This window comes from Silurus aristotelis, assembly GCF_946808225.1.
Source record: "Silurus aristotelis genome assembly, chromosome: 19".
In the NCBI taxonomy this organism is placed as follows: Eukaryota; Metazoa; Chordata; class Actinopteri; order Siluriformes; family Siluridae; genus Silurus; species Silurus aristotelis.
Window position 1 is genome coordinate 664,724 of NC_139592.1, and position 22,929 is coordinate 687,652.

Below are 22,929 nucleotides of genomic sequence, written 5' to 3' on the forward strand. Positions count from 1 at the left end.
TTTACAATGATTTAATCTCAGCTCAGTCAGCTGTTTTTAATCTCAATTAAATTTCTCATATCAATTAATATAAGCGGCTGTTGTGCTGCTAGAGCGCCCCCTGGTGGAACACAAACATAAACCGTCATACAATCAAAATGTAACGAAACACACTCACGCACACACACACACACACACACACACACACACACACACACACACTCAGTTAAAGAAAAAAAAAACAAAGAAAATTTAAAAAAAAGTATTTATTCAGCAAAACAGCAAACAGATGTAGAAATGTTACAGGAAGGCAGTCAAATAATTATTTCATATTTCATATTGATTATTTCATATAATCATGACATTGATTTGAAATACAAACGCCAAAAATGAGGAGGACGAGGATGAAGGTGAGGCTGAACTCCTCAAAACATAAAACTCACATTGTCAAAGTTTCACATGAGATTCACAGGAGGATTTTTAAAGCCTAAATATGGATTTGATTTAACACTCTGCTGCAGTCTTAGAGGCTAAAAAAAAAAAAAAACACAAAATATGGTACCGAGGCCTGACGTGTGAGCTTCAAACCCTGACCACTGACCCAAGAGCCCTGATTCACAAGCTCTGAGACCTGACCCTGAAGATCCAAACCCTGCCCCCTGAACCCTGCCCCCTAAGGCTATGCCCCTTGAGGAATACAGGTTTAAAAAAAAAAAATAAAAAAATCACAATTTCAGTCCGAATCATTCACACAAGTCACGTGTACAGAACACGTTTGGATACGTGAGGAAGTCCGAGTCCACAAACTTTATTTTCTTAAAAATATCAACTAAACCACAAATTCTCCATTTCAGGAGAAAAAAAGTTTGTATAGATTTTGGAGAGACTCCACTGGATGTGTTGCTTCAAGTAGAAAATCTTGTAATTATAATAAATTGAGTAAATAAATCATCAGGGTTTCTTAAATCTGTACACTTAAATACATCGTATACTCTTCTTTTTCTCTACTAAAGCTGATCGGGTCGAGCGAAAACTTTCCACCCAATTTACATCATAATACGTGCAATCTGCTGACGAATCATTACGGAAAACACACGTTTATAAACAATTATAACAGCAGTTCACAACTACAGACCGGCGGAGATTCATTTACCCGATCAGCCACGACCTGAAATACTGGAGCCATGTGAGAAGGTTGAGGGCGGGGTCATTATAAGGGGCGGGGCAATTTGGAATACTGCATTACTGTGGTTCATTTAGGGATCGTGTTATAATCATGAGCGGGATCAGCCAATCATCTTGCAGCACAGGTGTCACAGTGTTACTGCTGAACTCCCATCAGAAAACTCACAAATCCCCCGAACATCACCACTCAACATTATTATTATAAACAGGTGGTGGTCTCGGACCTTCTGTACCCCGGATATGAGCAGTAACCGAAGAAAGCGTGGTTGTTTCACATGAGTAATGGAGAAGCTGCCGGTTGGCTGGGACGAGACACGTAAAAGCTTCGTCACGAACAGTAGAAAAACGTTTTCACTTTACAAATACACAAAAACTGGCTATTTCAGAGTGCTGCGTAACGAAGACGGATTCAGTGAGGACTTAGTATATTTACTATACTATAACAACAAGAACACGCTACATCACGTGAAAAGCGTGTCGGGTGTGAGGTCCTGAGTTGTCACGTATTCACAGAGTCATCATATTGACTAAATAAAAAATGCCCAGAGTTATAAAAATGCAAAAAAATATCAAGGGGATCATAAATAACCAGTTCTACAATAAACAAAAACAAACAAAAACAATACACAAATCAGCAAATGTAAATATCAGGAAGCAACACACACACACACACACACACACACACACACACACACACAGTGTGGTTTTCTTCACGTTAAGGCACGTCGGGACACACCGTGAGGTTTTGGCGAAGTTTCAGCGAGAGTTGTAGCTCGGAGAGAACAGACGCAGCTTCGGACTGCTCCTCAGATCGGGTGAATGAAGCGAGCTGTTAACATGACTCGCGACCGGAGACACTGCAGTGGGAAACGAGACAGAGTTAAGACGACAACAAAGCCGGAAACACGCTGTACTTGTGTTATACAGAGACACGTAATCGCACCCTGTCAAAAGAAAAACACACTGAATTACAGACAGGAACGAGAACAGGAAGAGGTGTGTGCCGTACCTGGAGGGGGCGGAGTTTTCTGGATGAAAGCAGAATGAACTGTTGGGTCTCTTGGAGAGAAAATAGCGTGACACACTGCAGCGAGGGAAAGAGGAGAGCAAAATTACAGACAGATACGGTGGCCGAGAAGTGCAAAACACATTAACAAATCCGAAAACAAATTAACAAATCCAAAAAACACAACGACAAGCCAGACAAACCGGAAAAGGTAGGTAGTTTGCGAATGGAAACTTACAGATCATTGGACAAGACACCTGTCAGTCAAGATATACAGGTGAGTGACAGGTGTCTCGTCCAATGATCTGTAAGTTTCCATTTACGAACTATACCTACCTTTTCTCTGGCTTGTTGTTGTATTTTTTGGATTTGTTAATGTGTTTTGTGCAACGATTCAGACAAACCGGAAAAGGTAGGTATAGTTTGTAAATGGAAACTTACAGATCATTGGACGAGACACCTGTCATTCACCTGTATATCTTGACTGACAGGTGTCTTGTCCAATGATCTGTAAGTTTACGTTCACAAACTATACCTACCTTTTCCGGTTTGTCTGAATCGGTGCACGAAACACATTAACAAATCCAAAAAACACAACGACAAACCAGACAAACCGGAAAGGGTAGGTATAGTTTGTGAACGTAAACTTACAGATCATTGGACGAGACACCTGTTATTCAAAATATACAGGAAGTACAACTTTTTTCCCCTTTTATTTATTTATTTATTTATTTGTTTTTATTAAGCAATTAACCATATACAAACAACTTGGCAATAACATGTACAATTTACATTACAATACACAGAACAGGTGCATAAAAATACAAATATATACACATACATAAATACAATTTATAATAATAATCATCAAATTAAAGTAAAAAAAAAGGGTAAAAATAAACAGGGCTATGGTTTATTTTGTAAATCATATTTTTCTATAAAGGACAAAAGATTCATTGCATTTTTCTTTCTAATCACTTTTAGGTCTGTTGTGAAAGAAATAAACTCATTATAAAATGCAAAAAAAACAAACCAAAAAACGTTGGTTTCAAGTATTTCGATTTTGTATATAAAATTTTCCCATCAGAAGTATATTATTAACAAGAAAGTCGTCTCTGTTATTGTTGATCACAGCTTGGGTTCCTTGGTGGTCTAGTGGTTAGGATTTGGTGCTCTAACCGCCGAGGCCCGGGTTCGATTCCCGGTCAGGACACCAAACCCAGCCATTAGAGTTGCATAATTGTTAATTTGTTTTTGAATTTGTTATTTTGTTTTTGAATTTTTGGATTTGTTTTTCGATTTGTTAATGTGTTTTGCACTTCTCGGCCACCGTAGACAGACGACACTGATACAATACTCAGAATCAAATCCAAATAAAAATACAAGTGGATCGGATATAAACACACACACAAACACACACACTAAAATTAATAAAACAGTGTTTATGAGTGAGAGATGATGAGTTTACCGATAACTATAACAGCTGTTCCAGCCAGGAGAGCAAACAGGGTGAAGAACATGACCTGATAGGAGTCCATGAACTGCTGCAGGATCCCATCTCCCTCTCCTCCTACACCTGCTGATCTCACACACACACACACACACACACACACACACACACACACACACACACACACACACACACACACACTACATTAATCACTCCACTCACTACTGTGAAATGCAACACTTATGTATTGTGACATGGCTCCATTGAGTTTTGTTTTATCTTTGATATATTTTGTAGTAACTCTGATATGTATTACAGTTACTTTGATGTGCATTGTAGTAACTTTGTTGCATATTGTAATTATTTTGATGTGTAATGTAGTTATTTTGATGCATTATTGTAGTCACTTTAATGTGTGTTGTAGTCACTTTAATGTGTGTTGTAGTTTGTAGTAGTTACTGTGTATTGTTAGTTTAAAATAATCTGTGTAAAGATCTTTGTGAAGCTCAACTGTAAATTCCAGCATCTTAAATGTTACTGAGGAGAAGGAATGAGAGCTGAAAGATTGTGAGAACCTCTGGTGGTGGAGCTGGTGTCTGTGGTGTGTACAATGGTGATGGGGATGAGAAGATGTTGCTCGCTGCCTGGACTCCACACAGTCAGAGAGGCAGAGCTGACATCCCTCAGGTTCAGCAGGGTCACGGTGTATCTGATAAAGCTCGGGTAGGTGAAGGAGACCTCCTTTTCCTGAACCAGGATGTAGGGAGAGCTCGACTTTACCTACAGGTGGGGAGGAATTTACAACACAGTCTTAGGAAAAAAATCTAAAATGAAAATCAAGACTAAGATGAATAAAAACCAATATGGTTAAATTTTCATGAAACCAATGAAGTATTGAGGAAGGGGTGATGGAGCTATGATTGAGGAGCAAGTGAAGATGTTATTAGAGCGATGATGGAGGTGTAAACAAGGTGTGAATGAAAGTGTTATTGAAGGTCAAGTCAAGTTTACTTCCATAGCGCTTTTTCACAACAGACGTTGTCTCAAAGCAGCTTTACAGAATTTAAGAGTGAAGGTGAACAATGTGTTTTTACTCTTGATGAGCAGCCATGGAGACTGTGGTGATGAAAAGACTACCTTAGATGACATGAAGAAACTTTGAGAGGAACCAGACTCAAAAGTTGTGTGATGGTGTGAAAGGTGTGATGGAAGGATAAATGGAAGGTGTGATGGGAGGGTGTGATGGGAGGGCGTGATAGGGGGGGCGTGATGGGGGGGCGTGATGGGAGGCGGGAGGCGTGATGTGATGGGAGGCGTGATGTGATGGGAGGCGTGATGTGATGGGAGGCGTGATGTGATGGGAGGCGTGATGTGATGGGAGGCGTGATGTGATGGGAGGCGTGATGTGATGGGGGTGTGATGGGAGGCGTGATGGGGGTGTGATGGGAGGCGGGAGGCGTGATGTGATGGGAGGCGTGATGTGATGGGAGGCGTGATGTGATGGGAGGCGTGATGTGATGGGAGGCGTGATGTGATGGGAGGCGTGATGTGATGGGAGGCGTGATGTGATGGGAGGCGTGATGTGATGGGAGGCGTGATGTGATGGGAGGCGTGATGTGATGGGAGGCGTGATGTGATGGGAGGCGTGATGTGTTGGGAGGCGTGATGTGTTGGGAGGCGTGATGTGTTGGGAGGCGTGATGTGTTGGGAGGCGTGATGTGTTGGGAGGCGTGATGTGATGGGAGGCGTGATGTGATGGGAGGCGTGATGTGATGGGAGGCGTGATGTGTTGGGAGGCTTGATGGGAGGCGTGATGGAGGGTGTGATGGCGCACCTGCAGATGCTGCAGTAGTCCCGTGGCTCCGTACACACCGAGTTCGGCGGTGGTGCGCTGGCTGCTCAGGGTGATGTGAGTTTGATCGGAGTAGAACCCGGGTTTGACCTGCAGCTCGGCGCTGACCCGTTCTCCTGTAAAACGGCTTCCCTCCACATCCGCCTCCACCCTCACACCGCTCATGGACACGCTCAGAATCTTCACCTGCTGCTCCGTCATTGGCCCGAGTGTCAACACACAGCTGTACACACCTGCAGGACACACAGTACACCATCCTCAGCGGTTGGGATCAGTAACACACTCAGCCGTAAAGGTACACCAGGGGCACACTCACCTGTGCTCGTGTCGAAGGTGGTGTTTGTGTGGTAGACGTCGTGAGCTGAGAAGTCCACGGCGTCGCTGGTGAACTGCAGGTGGCACCTGATTGACTTCTCTGGCTGCAGAGAGGCGACGCTTTCCAACTGTGGGAGCGAGCAGCTTCCTGTACACACACACACACACACACACACACACACACACACACACACACATTAAAAAACCTGTTCTTTAAAGGTTGACCACACAAGTCCAGATAAAGCTTGGCGTACCCATGAGGTTGGTTCCTCGCTCTCTGGTAGTCAGCAACACTTTGGCCTCTCTTTCGTTTCTTACAGAACCCGAGGGAACCGTGGCAACAGTCTTTGAAACGCTGTCCACGATGACCTAACACACACACACACACACACACACACACACATTCCATAAGTAGAATTTCTCAACTCTCTGATTCTCCATAATGACCATGGAGGTGCTCAGCTTTCACTATTGATGGCGGACGTGAAAATGTTGTCACGTGCGACTCTGCGAATGCGTGTAACGTGTGTGAGAGTGGTAAAACAGTAAAACGTGTGTTCAGGGATATCAGATTAAAATGAAAATGAATGTAACACTAGAGAGAACCATTATGAGGCATTATAACATTTTATAAAGTGCCCTCGGGGTGTAAATCATTTTTTTAAAAAGGGATGTTTGAGATAGTTGAGATAGTGGTGATGATCACCTCTCTGTAGGTGTGCAGGTGTCCTGGAATCTCGTAATAAATGGTCACTGTGCCCACGTCTCTGGCTACAGCCACGCCCGTTTTGGGATTGATCTCCAGGATGGCACTGGAGGAAGAGCTCCATGTTCCTGAGAGCCCTGATTTAAACACAAACAGAATAATATCATGATTACTAATAATAATAATAATAATAGTGATGAGTAGTATTGAGTGAAGGTGACTGGACTTGAGGTAGCAATGTGATGTCAGTGATGAATTGCGTCTGTCCAATCAGAATCCGGGATAATAAACTTACCATCATGGCTGACAAGCTGCGCTGAAAAACACACCACGTCAGCGGGAACAAGGTGGTGGGCGTCGGCTGGGTGGATGGCGTGATGGACGGGCAGAGCGACGTAATCCACCAGGCTGCTTTGTTCTGGATCCCAAATGCTCAACAACGTCAAACCAACGTTTACTGTCCTCACTGTGAGTGTGTTATTACTTATACCTTTACCCACCTGCACCAGGTCGTCCCTACACACACACACACACCCACACACACAGGAATAAAAATCATCAAGAACAATCAATTTAGATAGATAGATAGATAGATAGATAGATAGATAGATAGATAGATAGATAGATAGATAGATAGATAGATAGATAGATAGATAGATAGATAGATAGATAGATAGATAGATAGATAGATAGATAGATAGATAGATAGGATATCTCTATCTATCTATCTTACATCTTCCAGTATTCATCTCTCTCTCTCTCTCTCTCTCTCTCTCTCTCTCTCTCTCTCTCTCTCTCTCTCTCTCTCTCTCTCTCTCTCTCTCTATCTATCTATCTATCTATCTATCCTTAAAAAGGAGAGTGAGAGATGAGTGAGATGTATGAGGTTCTCCTCCGGGGCTGAGAGTCTCGTATTCGTTTCCACATGAGTGAGTGGGTTTAATAAGCAGCACAACAAACAGATTAGTAAGTAACAGAGGTAGTTAGAGGTAAGTGGGGGTAAGATGTAAGAGGTAAGAGGGGGTAAAAGGGGTATGAGGGGGTAAGCGGTAGTAGGAGGGGGTAAGATTTAAGTGGGGGTAAGATGTAAAAGGTAAGAGGGGGTAAAAGGGGTATGAGGGGGTAAGCGGTAGTAAGATGGTAAGTGGTAAGAGGGGGTAAAAGGGGTATGAGGTGGTAAGAGGTAGTAGGAGGGGGTAAGATTTAAGTGGGGGTAAGATGTAAGAGGGGGTAAAAGGGGTATGAGGTGGTAAGAGGTAGTAAGAGGGGGTAAGATTTAAGTGGGGGTAAGATGTAAGAGGTAAGAGGGGGTAAAAGGGGTATGAGAGGGTAAGAGGGGGTAAAAGGTAGTCAGAGGTAAATGGTGGTGGTACCTGTTGGTGGAGAAGGTGAGCTGGGCGTTGTGGCTGTGTAGAGCTTCACCGGTGCTGTCATGGAAGTGGACGGAGAAGGTGAGGACAGAGCCGAGAGGGAAGGCTGAAAGAGTCTCTGTGTTGTAGAAAACTGAACTGGTACTCAGCCTCAGGTACGACACGGTCACCACCTGCACACACCACCATCAACATGAGCCCAAACACCTCCACTTTCACTGACATCATCAAACCCCATGTAAAATCCTACATGAATTAATGTCGTAGTTTGACTCTACCCTCACCCTCTGAGTCCAACATTACCACCAGGTAGAACATAGGGGTTACCTTCACAGCCAGGATGATGGTCTGATTGACCCCGAAGCTCTCCTGAGCGGTGATCTGTAACAACGCCGTGCCCGTCAGAGAGCCTGACGTGAGATGGCCGTTATCATCCACTTGGATAAGAGGCGCTTTATCAGGACAGTCTAGAACCCGATACAACACAGAACCCGCTCCATCCCTGAACATGGAGAAACAGTGTTATACCTCAAACCATTGTGTAAAACCTCTTCTGTTCTCCGTACACATGACTCAGCACTTCCAGAACTTACCGGTTGGTTTGAAGTTTTAATAAAGAGTTTGGGGACATCAATATCTCCTCAGTCTGAACTTCTGGATTCAGCAGCTGCAATTTCTCATAAACCTGAAAGAAAGAAAAACAGAACCTGAAGCTCTGAGATAAAGACTGGAGAACACTGTGTGACATCTTTTCTCCTTGTACCTGTAAAACTCAACACTGAACCTCTCAGGTGTATTCCATACCTGGATCTGAATTTCATCACTAAGCTCCAGCTTGTTGCCCCACAGATGCCCAGCTTCTGGAACGGTCGCTCGTACCACCACCTTCAGTCCAGTGCGTCCTTTACTGCGGCCGGACACGCTCATGGCAAAGCTGTGCTCAGCAGAAAGTTTAACGGAGGCCTGAGGGAGAAGAGAAAAAGGTCGGAAAGAGTCAGGATTTTTCACTAAACACAGAGAAACAGGAGTTTAGACCCTCTGTGATTTAGATCTGTGCCTTATTTGATAGAAAAGTGATTCATGATTCAGAGATGTTTCGAGTCTCTGGCAGTGGATTAAGCAATAGGTTGCGTCTATTTTGTGCAGTATTTATCGTTGTTGGTTTGAAAATTCGAGAAAACTAGATGATCGATCTGATGAAATGGTGTGTCACGCAGAAGAGGAGAATTCCCGCTGTGAGCTGATGTTTAAAATCTGGATGTAAGATCTGGAAAAAAAAAGTGTGCGCTAAACCGCATCACCATTTGAAGCAGTAATTTCATTTCCATCATCGGACAGTAAAAAGTTCAGGATTATGCAAATTATGAATGGCTTGAATAAAGTCCTGCTCTTGATTGTGCTTTTTTGTATATAAAATAAGAAACCCAGTGAGGCAGGAGAGTCTCTCAGACATCACAGTACTTACTGGTCATTGACGTAGATTTGGAGAAGATAATAAATTGCTTTGATGCCACGCCTGGCGGACGCCGTGTAGCCCTTCACTAAGGTAGGACGTTGTTAAACACCTAAAGATTTTTATCTAATTTGCTGATAAAGGGGCAACGAGACTCACTTTTTGTGCTGATTTTTTTCACCCACCTCAGAATGGCGAGTGTGGACGTCCAGGATGTCTCTCTTAGTTACACTCCAGTGGAACCTCAGTCCTGGAAGAGCGTTACCGAAGGAGAACGGAGTCACGCTGCTCGTCAGACCCATCACATACACAGGCATCTACAGCAGATATAGTAAATCACAGCATTCGTTCCTGTTTAATAACCAGCCTGAAATAAAACCCTGGTACATTTTCACTGATTTAGAGACGGGGCTATGATATGAGCTCAGTTTGTGACATTACTAAAATATGATAAAAATTTGGACCAATCATGATTGAAGTTATGAAAAAAAGACTTCCTGTTTATCTGCAGCTGTAACTGATTTTCATGTTACAGTAGGAGACCTGCGAGATTTACATATTCATGCATATTCATGAACCTGGATATATTAGGAGGGGTGAAAGATTGTGAAATCCTTTAGTTGTTTTAAAGTTTCTTGGGAGAAAATTGTTTTTGTCACTATTTGAAATATATTTGGTAAATATGGTGAAATGTTAATCAACAATTAATAATTAGGGTGTGTTAATTGGGACACGCCCCCTAAGAGCATGCATATGCAAATTAAACGATTTCTATTGAGAATTAAACTTTATATATCGGTGCTGAATGAACAAGAATAATAAAGGTGTAATATTTTAGGGAAGTGAGTAGAGGACTGGGGTTACCATGGTTCCCGTCTTCATCCTGGTGATGGGTGCGCTGATTCGGATGCCTTTCAGCTGCACCACCTCCACCTCCACCTGATCCTGAAACACCAAGAGTGTGAACGTGTGTAAATAAGCGTGAAGATACGTGCAGGAAGTGGTGAGTAAATGCTGACGAGACGTGTTACCTGCGAGATCACCACCAGTTTGCCGCTTTCCGTATCGACGGCTTGTACGACTCCGGTGACGGTCATGTTGCCCACGGCGACGCCCCGAACCAGACCGATGTTGTTAACGGAGGCGATGTTCGAGTCGCTTAAGAAGAACTGGATGTTGGATTGAGGCTGTGGACCTCCTTCTGATGTGATCTGAAAACCGGTTTGTTTTCAGTTGTTAGAAAAGTGAACATTTGCAGAACATATGTGAAAAAAAATCCAGATGCTCTGACCTGCATCACTGCCCCGATAATCAGCGTGACTTTTCTTGGGAGCAGCCTGAAAGGTGGGAAAACCTAAACACACACACACACACAGTCAACATTGCGGTACATTAACTGGTGTAAAATCTATAAAGCTGTGAAAGGCTTTACTTCGATTTGCTGCGGTACAGATGAGATGGTTTTCCCGTTTTTATCAGTCACGAAAGCGGAGATACTTGTCTGTCCGATCATCAGACCTTTGACCAGGAACGTAGCCGTGTCCTTCTCAGAGTACTCCAATAAAGGTCTGTTAGAAAATAGTTTTTATTTCCATATAAATAGCTAAAAATGTAAAACACTATTATAAAACTGGACATAAATTATTTATACTCACTGCAGAGACACGAGGGATGATGCAGCTTTCAGTTTCAGATTCATATTAGAGAAATATTTGGCAAGAAACGGCTTTTTGGTGTCATCCAAAACTCGAACGTAAGCTCTGACGGACTTCTCGATCTCCACCTAACAATGCAGTTACATCAATAAAGTATTCAAAATATAAAGTAAACCATCACAAACCATTTCCAGTCAATTAAACAATAATTATTAACAACAACAAATAATACAGTTGTTGGTTCATAATTAACATCTTAAGTGTGTGAGTGTGTGTGTGTGTGTTAAAAATCTTCACCTGAACTCCATGCCTGGTTTAGAGTAGAAAAGTGAGCTCTAGAGGTCGATCGATTCATAGGTTTTACCGATTAATTGTCATCGATAGTAACTATGGTAACGATAGTAACACGATGCTGTAACTATCTGCAAAAATCCACACCAATAGTTTTTCCACAGTTTATCAGCTGACCTCTAATGAGGGTCATCTAAAAACATTCCAGGAACACTAGAGTTCAGAAGATCCCACACCCTGTGAAGATCAGTACCAGATCTCCTCCTCACCTTATCCACCACACGCACGTAAACCTCCAGGATGTCAGACACGTGGACCGTGGCTGTGGCAGGGGCGCGGAAGGTCAAGCAGAGGTCGTGAACCATCACCTGGAGGACACCCGCGTGCGCTGGAACAACCTGGAAGATGTTAGAAGCATGTAAGGAACCTCTGTAGAAACTTCATTAAAGGTCTATGAGTTGTTTGTGTTTAAGAGCCCATGTGTTCTGGGATCAGCCCACCTCAGCGATTCCCCGAGACTCCTGAAACACCACGTCAGCGATTCCACGGACGCTCGTGTTCACGAAGAAGTAGCCCGAGCCTTCTCTCAGCGCGAGCTCGGCCTGACGCACAACAAAACCATTCATTCATTTATTAATGCAGTCAACAGACGTTTATAGAAGATTCATCAAAATCATGACTCTAAAAGTCACTCTGGATCTCACATCCTAACCATCTCCAGAGCACTGAACACCAGGAGAGCCAAGCACAAGAGAAGCTTCTTCTCCAAGGCAATCCACCTCATGAACAGGTAAATGCTCTCCACATTGTGCAATACAGATTTATTTATAAAATATGTGCAATACCACTTTTCTATTCACATATCTTTTATTGCTTCTGTCACCAAAACAAAGTCCTTATAAGTGCAGAGATACCTGGCAATAAAACTCTCTGATTTGTGTATCTGTATTTAATTACAGAAACAAAAAAAGAAGAAAAAAAAAGAACAGGAGAATAAAGAACTAAAGTAAGAGATTTTACAGAACTGAAATAAAGGAATTATTCACTATAAAAAAGAAAAAAGTATTACATGGACAGCTGAAAAAGAACTGGATGCTGAATGATGCACAGAGGCATAAAGGGACACAGAGGGGCAGAGAGAGAGACAAATGGGGCGGCGAGAGGTGCACAGGGGCAGTAAGAGACAGTGAGAGGCACAGAGGGGCATCGAGAGGCACATAGGGCCAAGAAATAGGCACAGAGAGGCAGCAAAGGACACATGGGGGCAGCAAGAGGCACAGAGGGACAGCGGGAGGCACAGAGGGGCACTGAGGGGTGCACAGGGGCAGCAAGAGGGGACAGTGAGAGGCACAGAGGGGCAGCGAGAGACATACAGGAGCACCTGACACATGGAATGTAGGATGAGTATGAGGGCATGTGTGGGAACTGAGACGGGAGATCAGAAGGTGGTGTTGAGTGGTGTGGAAAACTTACCCTCACATCAGGGTGGTTATAAATAGAGACTGACTGAGGGGTCACAGTCACATCTTCAACCAACAGGAGGTCCAATGTAGCAGAGACCACCGTCAGAGACTCAAACTGAGAGAGAGAGAGAGAGAGAGAGAGAGAGAGAGAGAGAGAGAGCGAGAGAGACAGCGAGAGCGAGAGAGAAATGAATTAATTCAGCCCGGTCTAAAACCACTTCCTGTTCACTATAGGGAAGTAAAAAAAGATTAGTTCTCCTGCTGAATAAAACAGGCTGGGGACAGAACAGTGGGTATGAAGGGTTCATTAGAGAGTTATAACTGTGTTATAAAGCTGCAGTAATGGGCATTTTCCAGTTTGTGTGTGTGGCATGACTCTCCATGAAATCTAACGTCCTCAATTTGTTTTTATTTGTTTTAACCGTTGCCAATAGCAAACAATGAGGTCTGATCTCGTGTCTGCAGTGACGAAACAACCCACATGCACACGCACGCACGCACACACACACACACACGCGCCTTCTCATCTTTACAGGAAACGAAACCTTGTTATGGAAGGTGCAGTGTGTGTGTGTGTGTGTGTGTGTGTGTGTGTGTGTGTGTTTGTGTGTGTGTGCACGCGTGCGTGCGTGCATAAGTGTGTCTGTGTGTGTGTGCGTGTGCATGAGTAAGAGAAAAAGAGAGAGAGAAGAAACTTACCCCAGGTAGAACAGCTGCTTTCTCAAGATGAGACGTCTGGTACCCCAGTGCACTGACGGTGATTGCTGCCACGCCCGACTCGTGATGAACAAACACCGTCTGCCGTCCTGCAAGTGAAAAACGTGAGCTTTAACATACATGCTACAGAAAACAGTGGCAAAAACAGAGAAAGAACGAGAGAAAGAAAGAAGAAAAGAAAAAGAGGAGAACCCGTGGTACCGTGGAGTTTCTTCTGTTTGGTGTTGCTCTCCACAGTGACGTACAGCTCCATGGGTCTGTTGGACTCGATGCTGGCCAGCGCGGCTCTGGACGTCTCCCACGTTACACTCAGAGAGCTGAAGTTATCAAACTTCCTGCCCTGTCGGTCAAACACCACCACGTCCAAGTCTGGGTTCCGATAATTAGACACGGGAACCTGAGGGACGAGTAACAAGTTAAAAAAAGAAAAAAAAGAAAATGGAATAAGAAATATTGAAAGAGAAGGCAAAAAACAGAAGGAGGAGAGGACACAAGAGCGATATGAGAAGAAAGAAAACACAGGACAGAAAAGACATGACAAGAGAGATCAGGACAGGAGGCACAAGATGGAGAAATCTATACAAAGAGGTCAGGACAGGAGGGACAAAACTGAAAACAGGACAAAGAGGACAGGATAAGTGTAGGACAGAGGGGACAAAAGATGGGTAAAACAGGTAGGACAAGATAAGGAGGGTAGGACAGAGGGGACAGGGAAAAGAGAATAAGAAGGGTACGACACTGTGGACAGGATAAGGAGAGTAGGACAGAGGGACAGGGAGAAGAGCATAAGAAGGGTAGGACACTGTGGACAGGATAAGGAGGGTAGGACAGAGGGACAGGGAGAAGAGCATAAGAAGGGTAGGACACTGTGGACAGGATAAGGAGAGTAGGACAGAGGGACAGGGAGAAGAGCATAAGAAGGGTAGGACACTGTGGACAGGATAAGGAGGGTAGGACAGAGGGACAGGGAGAAGAGCATAAGAAGGGTAGGACACTGTGGACAGGATAAGGGAATAAGAAGGGTAGGACACTGTGGACAGGATAAGGAGAGTAGGACAGAGGGACAGGGAGAAGAGCTGTGGACAGGATAAGGAGGGAAGGACAGAGAGGACAGGGAGGACATGATGAGAGATAAGGGACGTTAAACCAGCGGTGCTCCTGTGATGGAGGAGTAAAAAGAAGAGACAGAAGGACGAGTGTACCACTTGTTTGTTGTGCTGCAGTAGGGGACAGGACAGGTCCAGCTGGGCGTTGGTGTAGACGGGGACGAGTGCAAGGCGTGATGGAGGAGCGCAAACAAACTTCACCACTGCTGGTTCCACAGCCGGGAACGGGTTAGTCAGCGTCGGACGATTCCCTACAGTCACCGCTAACACCTGGAGACACGCGGGAAATACATCAGTGCACGCACACGCACACACACACGCGCGCACACACACACACACACACACACACACGTGCGCACACACACGCGCACACAAACCCCTAACCTCAAGAAACAAGGAAAAGATTCCTCACCTGTTCCCCGAAGACACGGCACGTCGCTCTGATGTTGTGAGTGAAGTAGTTGCGTGATGCAGGGCCTGTTAGCGTGAGCGTCACACTGGTCGGATCCTCGGCCGTCAAGTTCCTGAAGAACTTAGAAGGTTCGAGGATCCAGGGCTTCGGGCCGCCTTCAAACAGCATGTCTTTAGAGGAGCCGAGAGTGACGAGAGCAACGGAGACGGGATCTACAGCCTGGTGTGGAAGGAGGGGGATATTTCAATGTGAGAATGTGTGTGTGTGTGTGTGTGTGTGTGTGTGTGTGTGTGTGTGCGTGCGTGTAGTAGCAGGACTCACTCTGAGAGGTGGGTATGCTGCGATGGTGATCTTGGCGCTCAGGTCAACATTTCCGTGTGTGTAACTGACCAGCAGGTTTGTGTAACCTGGAGATACGGCCTGCACACGCACACCACTGCAGTGCTGCTGACCCGGGGGTAAACGCCCTGCACACGCACACACACACACACACACACACACATCAAGCTTTACACTATCATACAGTCATCATATATCCATCCTAATGCGAATATGCAGAGAAGTGCAAAAGTTTGTGCCCCCCTCATTAACAGCACCGAGTGTTTTTAGTTTTATTTGGTACGTGTTCAGACCGGTGTGTGTGTGTCTCACCCTGCTGGAGCTGGAACACGCCTTGATTTTCCATCTGCACCTGCAACTCAAAGTGTGAGCAGTCGCTCAGCGTGACCTTCTCGCCCTCCTCGGAGCTCAGCTGGCCAAAGATACGGAGTGGAAGCTCTAGACCCAGGTTCACCTGAGCCTCCACCACACACGGAGCAAATTCCATCCTCACCGGCTCGATCACGTACACCTACCACACACACGCGCGCGCGCGCGCACACACACACACACACACACACACACACACACACACACACACAGTTACTCAATAAACAATTCTACATGAATAAAAATGTATCCAAGCCTTTTTTTCTTCAGTATTTATATAAATTATTATTGCACTTTCTGGTGTTTTTCTTTGTATAGTTTAAAATAAACACTTTATCCTGAACATAAACCACAGATAATTAGTGTAATTATATTATGAAAATATATGCAGATTTAATGAGGTCATGCACGTCATGAAGTTTCGGTTTCTGTGATGTGATTTTTTTGTTCTCACCTTCATCTCTCCGTAATGTAGGGGGCTTCGTAGGTCGTAAGCAAACACCGTACTCGTGCCGATGTCACGCACCGTCGTCATCACGCCCTTCACCGTAACCGTAGCGACAGCCGCGTTCGAGGACGACCAGCTGAAGTTTCCGCTTCCTCCCTTCGCCTGGACCATAGTGAAAATATCATTTATATTTAAAAATGTATTCTAAACATCAACCATAATAAAATCTCAAATTAATATTTTAAAAGTAGAAAAAGATACTGTGCAAATAAAACACCAGTAGCGAATACCTACTTTCAAACGTATTAAAATAAATTATTAAAAAAAATTTATTAAAAAAAGAAAGATTTATAAACTTATTTCTAATAAGTATTAGCGGTGTGTAGGTTTCTAAATATTAAAAAGTTAATTTTTTTATATAATATAAAATAAATATCCACACAAAATATTTAAAATTATTTTTATATAGATACAATTAAATAAATAAGCTTTTATGAATATCAAAATAAAGTACTATGTTTTAATACTAAAAATTATTTTTATTGGGCAACAACAATGTTTTTTTAATAATATATCTTTTAGCAAATGTTCAATTTTAAAATAAGACATTATTATGTATAAAATTATATGTTTATTTGTTTAAAATATCGATATTATTGGTGCTATAATATGTACTTATATTTTTTATATATAATATAAATAAAAGTGTTTGTTTTTATGATAAATGTATGAATTCCCATTTAAAAACACATTTACCCCTAATTTATTTAATTATTCAATATTCAGAATATAAAAATCCCTTTGAAAAAAACAACAAAAAAAACCCCACCAGTCACAGAATCAACCTCTTCCATTCAAACCTCTCCACCACCATGGGTGAGAACAAAGAGCTGCTACAGGACGTGAGGGATGAGGTTGAAGACCTGCACCAGGCTAAAATGAGCTGGAATTTTTTCTGAATAAAAAAGTACCTTAATAGTGTACTGATACGCCCCTTCTTTCGGTTGCCATGGGAATGTGAGGATGGCGGGATCGAGGACGATGGGGTTGTAGATTTCCACTTCCTGTTCGTTTCTTACTGGGACAGGAAGTGTGTGTTCGATTCCTCTCTTAAAACAGGAAGTAACGGAGCAGGTAAAAACACGGTAATACTCAGAGAACTTCTTAACACACACACACACACACACACACACACACACACACACCTTATCCACAACGGCCCTCAGCATCCCCTCAATGAGCGTCTGTCCATTCTTCACCGCTTTAACACGATGGTATGATCCGTTCAGGGACGACTCCAGAACCTCGAAGAACTCTTTAGGAAAGGTGGGTTCTATCCGGACGTTCTGTTAGAACACACAAATGTTAAACATCCATTTCATTGTAAGGAATGTTTTTAATCCCCTAGAACCCAAATGATCAAATGTACTAACATCAGAGAGATAAATCTTGTTGCTGGACTTGTCAAAAACTTCAATGAAGATCTCGTAGGTTCTTCCAGTCTCCAGAACCCAACGTTCTCCAGGGTTTATCTTAAACACTGACACAGCAAAGTCAAAAATTACACCGAGAAATAAATACATAAAAACGGCACAGTAATTAAATAAATGAAATGTTTTACATACATCTTCAATTATTTAAAAATTAAATCAACATTAATAAATTAAGATTTTATATAATAAAAAAAAACTCCTGATTTTAATCCAATAACAGAGCAGTAAACTGAGAATACTGCATGAACCATCAGAAGATATTTGTGTAATTTGGTATGTTACATTATTTAAAAAAAATAAATCTTCTGGAATAATAAGTCAAATTGTTGGAATTTTTAAAAAACATTTACATATAAATAAATTGAATTCATTTAGAAATAAACAGATGCTAAAATTCGAAGCAAGGATTATTAGATTTAGGATCTAATAGACACAGGATCAGTGCTGAGAAAAACGTTCTTTTCATGTAGAACATAATCTTAAAACCTAATGTTTTTAATTTAAAGTTCATTTATCTACCAAATGGGACATTTGAACAGTTTGTGTGTGTGTGTGTGTGTGTGTGTGTGTGTGTGTGTGTGTGAGATACTAACTCAGGTATCCAGGTTCCACCACGTACAGTGTGCTGTTTGGAAGTCGAGATGCTCCCTTCATCCCCAGAGCTCAACACTAAGTCAAGGTCCAACCATCAGCGTGTCTCATCAACGCCTTACTCAAATAATCTGACACAAACTATACAAATAAAACTACAGCTACAACTGAAATTAAATGAGATTAAATCTATTTAATGGTTAAAAATCTAAATATTTAAATTTATTATAATTAAATCGCTATAAAATGTCGAAAACACACGCACATAGAAAATAATGATGCATTATTTAATATGGAGACACAATAATATGAGTCATAAACTCATAAATGCATTACAAACTCATTAATATTCATTATGGACTCATTAATAGTCTAATCAACTCATTAATATAGTCATTCATATTAATTATAGATCGTTTATATTTATTAGACCCATTAATATATTCATATTCATGTGATTTTCATTGGGACAATGAGCAGATCGTACACATTATTATTGTTTTGGAGGGTTTCTGTTGATATCTGAGCAGATAAAAAAAGAGCATGTGTGCGAGATGTGAAGGATACTCTTGTGATCCAAGACAATGTTTGTGTGTCCGTGCTGAAGAGCGAAGACCGTCGAGGTGCCGGGATCGAGCTCAGCCACCGCAGAGTTCACGTTTACTCCAGGAGCCACCACGCTGTTCTTCAGCTGGAGCTCATACTGATCACACGGCATGGAGAGCTCTGAGACGCAAACCAAACCAAACATCAAAAATCAGAAAACATGAAACACACCCTCCATCTCATCTACAGGATTCCACACAGACCTGTGATCTTTCCTTGCCGGATTTTCTGAACTTTGTACTTGATGGAGGTTCCGGCAAGTAGGTAGACGCCGTAGGCGGGGCTCAGGAGAATGTTCTCCAGAATCAGCAGTTGCACCTCGGCAGCTCCGATATGCTGTAGAAGAACATCAGGGTCACATCAGAAGGTGTTTATATCACAAAATTCAACTATTTCATTTCAGCCCATTTTTTATCCAATATGAGGCGATATAACATTATAGCCTCATTATTATTCATTACAAGCTCATTAATATTCATAATTGACTCATAGGTGGTCATTATGACCTTATTAACATTAACTAGACTTAATAGGGAGTTGTAAACTCATTAACATTAATATTCATGAGACCTAATAATATTAAGCGTTAACTTGCCGTGCTCTTTTAGACTAAATATTAACAATACACTTATACACTTATTAATATTCATAGTTGATTCATTGGTAGTTATTAAAAACTCAATGTTAATTACAAAATCATTAATATTTATTGTAAGCTAATTAATATTCCACTACATACGCCCTGATATTATTTAAATACTCAGAGACTCAATAACAGTCAATATAGACACAATAATGTACACTATTTCACACACTCATTATGGGCTTGTTAATATTCATAGACTTGTTCATATTAATTGCTGTCTCACTGGTTGGCGTTTAGAATTAATATTAAGTGTACACTTATTAATATTCATTATTGACTCATTAATACTCACTACAGACTCAAAAACAGTCATTAAAAGCACAAGAGTGATTAACTCATTAATATTCACTATAGATTCATTGCACACGATTATTTTGACCTTTTTTTTTTTTTTTTTATGAAAATGAATAATTTAGAGGAACGATGTAGTGTGAGCTCTCCAGAAGAAGTGCTGAGGTTCAGGAGAAGTGGTGTACCGTGTACAGAGGCTCTTGGATTTTAGCTTTGAGTTTTGCGTGGCCAGTTTTAATCCCAGATACCAGGATGATGTCTCCCTGCTTCCCCACTCTCTCCATGTCTGAGATGTACGTAGGAGGTGTGTAGCTCGACTCGGAGAACTTTAGCACTCTGAGAGGGAACGAGTAGCATCATTCACATGAATGCATTTTAAATGAATGATAAACACTGTGTGTGTGTGTGTGTGTGTGTGTGTGTGTGTGTGTTGGTTACCGTAAGGAGCTGTAGGAATCGGGGAGCGAGGTCGTCTCTGTGCCCTTTACGAGGCTCCAGTCAAACACCAGACCAGCCAGAGTACTGAACGTGTTTTCTGCACAAACACACAACTCTAATCGTTACACACAAAAAACATCAGAGCGAAAACGTCACTACAGGGTTGAACGATACGACCCAAATATCACATCACGATACTCACAAGACCTTTTAATTACTAATCAACCAATTAAAAAAAAAAACATTTCAGTTTAATATTTTAAAACATTTTAATAAAATAAAAATAAAAATAATTGGCCAAAAATTACAATGAAAAATTTTATTTTTTTTTTTTTATATTATTATTAAAAACAAAACATCTTTATGTTTTATTTAAAAAAATACTTCATACTTTTTTTTAATAAATATTATTTTTTTATTTAATTAAAGAATTAGATTATTGTACAATATTATTGCAGCTGCTTCGAGTTCATTATTTATATAAACAGAAAAATTTTAATTAAACAAAAATAAAACGCTACATTTTACTGAAAAGAACATTTTTATCAATTTAGTAAACAAAGAATTTTTCTCTGTGCTGTAATGATCCATGATGTGTGTGTGTGTATGCGTCTGTGTGTAAAAGTTAGTGCCCCCACCCTCTGAATCCAGCGCGTGGATCATCAGCCGCAGGGGCGAGTCCTCCAGGTGAAGCTCCCGTGTGGTGGAGACGATCTGAATCTCGTTAATGACGTCCACGATGGCGTCGCAGCGCAGCACCTGCCCCGTCACTGGAACACACCAGAACGTTTCAGGATCTACACTTCTGATCCAAATCTACCTGGACTATACCTTCACACACACACACTCGTGTTCCTCACCCACGTTCTCTGCTAGAATGATGCTGGTGAGCCGAGAGAGCTGAGTGGAGCGAGCCTGCAGTACGGCTTTCTGAGAACATTGATGCTCCTCTACATCTATAGACTCGACAATCGCCACCTCGGGTCTGTTCGACGACCTGCGCGCACACACACACGCACACACACACACACACACACACACACGCACACAGATAATCATTGTGCTGATATTGCAGTAGAATCCGGTCTGATGAAGCTGCAGCAGCTATAATAAGACAATAAGAACTTCACAAAACACAGAAACATCTCCAACTGAGGTGGATGTGAGATGATGTGAGGTGGCTGTGAGATGAAGTGAGTTGAAGTGAGGTGGATGTGAGATGAAGTGAGGTGGATGTGAGATGAAGTGAGGTGAAGTGAGGTGGATGTGAGATGAAGTGAGGTGAAGTGAGGTGGATGTGAGATGAAGTGAGGTGTATGTGAGATGAAGTGAGGTGGATGTGAAATGATGTGAGGTGGATGTGAAATGATGTGAGGTGGATGTGAGATGAAGTGAGGTGGATGTGAGATGAAGTGAGGTGGATGTGAGATGAAGTGAGGTGGATGTGAGATGAAGTGAGGTGAATGTGAGATGAAGTGAGGTGGATGTGAGATGAAGTGAGGTGGATGTGAGGTGGATGTGAGATGAAGTGAGGTGTATGTGAGATGAAGTGAGGTGTATGTGAGATGAAGTGATGAAGTGAGGTGTATGCGAGATGAAGTGATGAAGTGAGGTGTATGCGAGATGAAGTGAGGTGTATGCGAGATGAAGTGAGGTGGATGCGAGATGAAGTGAGGTGGATGCGAGATGAAGTGAGGTGGATGCGAGATGAAGTGAGGTGGATGCGAGATGAAGTGAGGTGGATGCGAGATGAAGTGAGGTGGATGCGAGATGAAGTGAGGTGGATGCGAGATGAAGTGAGGTGGATGCGAGATGAAGTGAGGTGGATGCGAGTGAGGTTGAAGAACAGGAAATGAGATGTTGCAAAAAGCTGACTGTTACATGCACTGCAGGTGTTTAAAGAACATTATAAAACATTGAGGTGATACAGAGGTGTATCTTTGTCTTCTGCACGTGTGTGTTTTAAATTATGAATGATTTATTCACGTCACTTCCGGTTTACCATCTGTAGCAGCCTTCCGTAGCCTCCAGGGTGAAGTTGATCCTGGTGCTCCTGGTCACAGGGAGCAGGACTTTGGGGATGTTGAGTTTTGCCGCCTGGCTTTTAAGCGTGCAACCGGAAGTCAGGAGCAGCAGCAGGAACACACACCGGAAGTAGAGTTCTTCCATCAGGTGTTCGTTTCATTCAATTCAACCGGAGGAGGAGGAATCACCCAGAAAATCCGCTTCACTGACCTGCAGCCCCGGAAAAGGAACACAAATATATACAGTTATAAAATACATACAAATAAACAATAAATAATTATTTTAAACAATTAAGTTTTATAGTTACACCTCGTGCACGAGCGCAGCCTTCTAACGGCCGCTCTCTCGCAACGTTATTCACACGGCAGGGGGGCGGGCGCGCGCGCGCGCGCACGCACACACACACACACACACACACACTTAACTCCCCACGAGAGCGAGTTTTAATACCTGGTTAATCTTAATAAAGTAAAACACAAGCGCGCGCTGCCCGTCGCTCTTCTTCACCACAGAAGTCGCGTGGAAATACCCGCCATTGGTTCGCCTGCCCACCACAGGACGCGGCCGCGGTGCATCCTGGGAAATGTAGGCTGTCATTCAAACCGCCGCCGCATCCCAACACGTCGCCTACAGCCTTCGTGGTGTGTGAAACTGACCCTGCTCGTGCGCCCTTCAGAGCGCCCTATACCGAAACAGGAAGTGATTTGATACACGGCTCACTCG

The 22,929-nt window shown here is 42.6% G+C and overlaps 1 protein-coding gene across 3 annotated transcripts; it reads right to left on the minus strand.

Annotated features, from left to right (window-relative positions):
- Nucleotides 1–230: 230 nt before the first annotated feature.
- Nucleotides 231–22,929, minus strand: nup210 (nucleoporin 210). 3 transcript variants are annotated; one of them, XM_083520812.1, is made up of 41 exons: nucleotides 22,657–22,929; nucleotides 22,184–22,416; nucleotides 21,042–21,178; nucleotides 20,820–20,951; nucleotides 20,182–20,278; nucleotides 19,929–20,079; nucleotides 19,010–19,142; nucleotides 18,768–18,926; nucleotides 18,203–18,271; nucleotides 17,550–17,656; nucleotides 17,322–17,462; nucleotides 17,088–17,225; nucleotides 16,123–16,278; nucleotides 15,612–15,810; nucleotides 15,282–15,427; nucleotides 14,961–15,179; nucleotides 14,645–14,818; nucleotides 13,644–13,839; nucleotides 13,425–13,531; nucleotides 12,736–12,840; nucleotides 11,763–11,864; nucleotides 11,532–11,660; nucleotides 10,972–11,099; nucleotides 10,749–10,884; nucleotides 10,608–10,670; nucleotides 10,348–10,527; nucleotides 10,181–10,261; nucleotides 9,502–9,633; nucleotides 8,668–8,826; nucleotides 8,457–8,548; nucleotides 8,191–8,365; nucleotides 7,867–8,036; nucleotides 6,789–7,009; nucleotides 6,494–6,630; nucleotides 6,042–6,156; nucleotides 5,789–5,935; nucleotides 5,455–5,705; nucleotides 4,196–4,400; nucleotides 3,639–3,749; nucleotides 2,174–2,248; nucleotides 231–2,021 (listed from the first exon to the last, which is right to left on the minus strand). In XM_083520812.1, exons 2-41 carry the CDS (start codon nucleotides 22,348–22,350, stop codon nucleotides 1,921–1,923), a joined length of 5,643 nt encoding a protein of 1,880 aa, XP_083376938.1. In that variant the 5' UTR covers nucleotides 22,351–22,416; nucleotides 22,657–22,929; the 3' UTR covers nucleotides 231–1,920. The 3 variants fall into 3 exon arrangements, with proteins under 3 accessions (XP_083376938.1, XP_083376939.1, XP_083376937.1); XM_083520813.1 differs by having other exon boundaries at nucleotides 3,639–3,746; nucleotides 22,516–22,929; XM_083520811.1 differs by having other exon boundaries at nucleotides 22,516–22,929.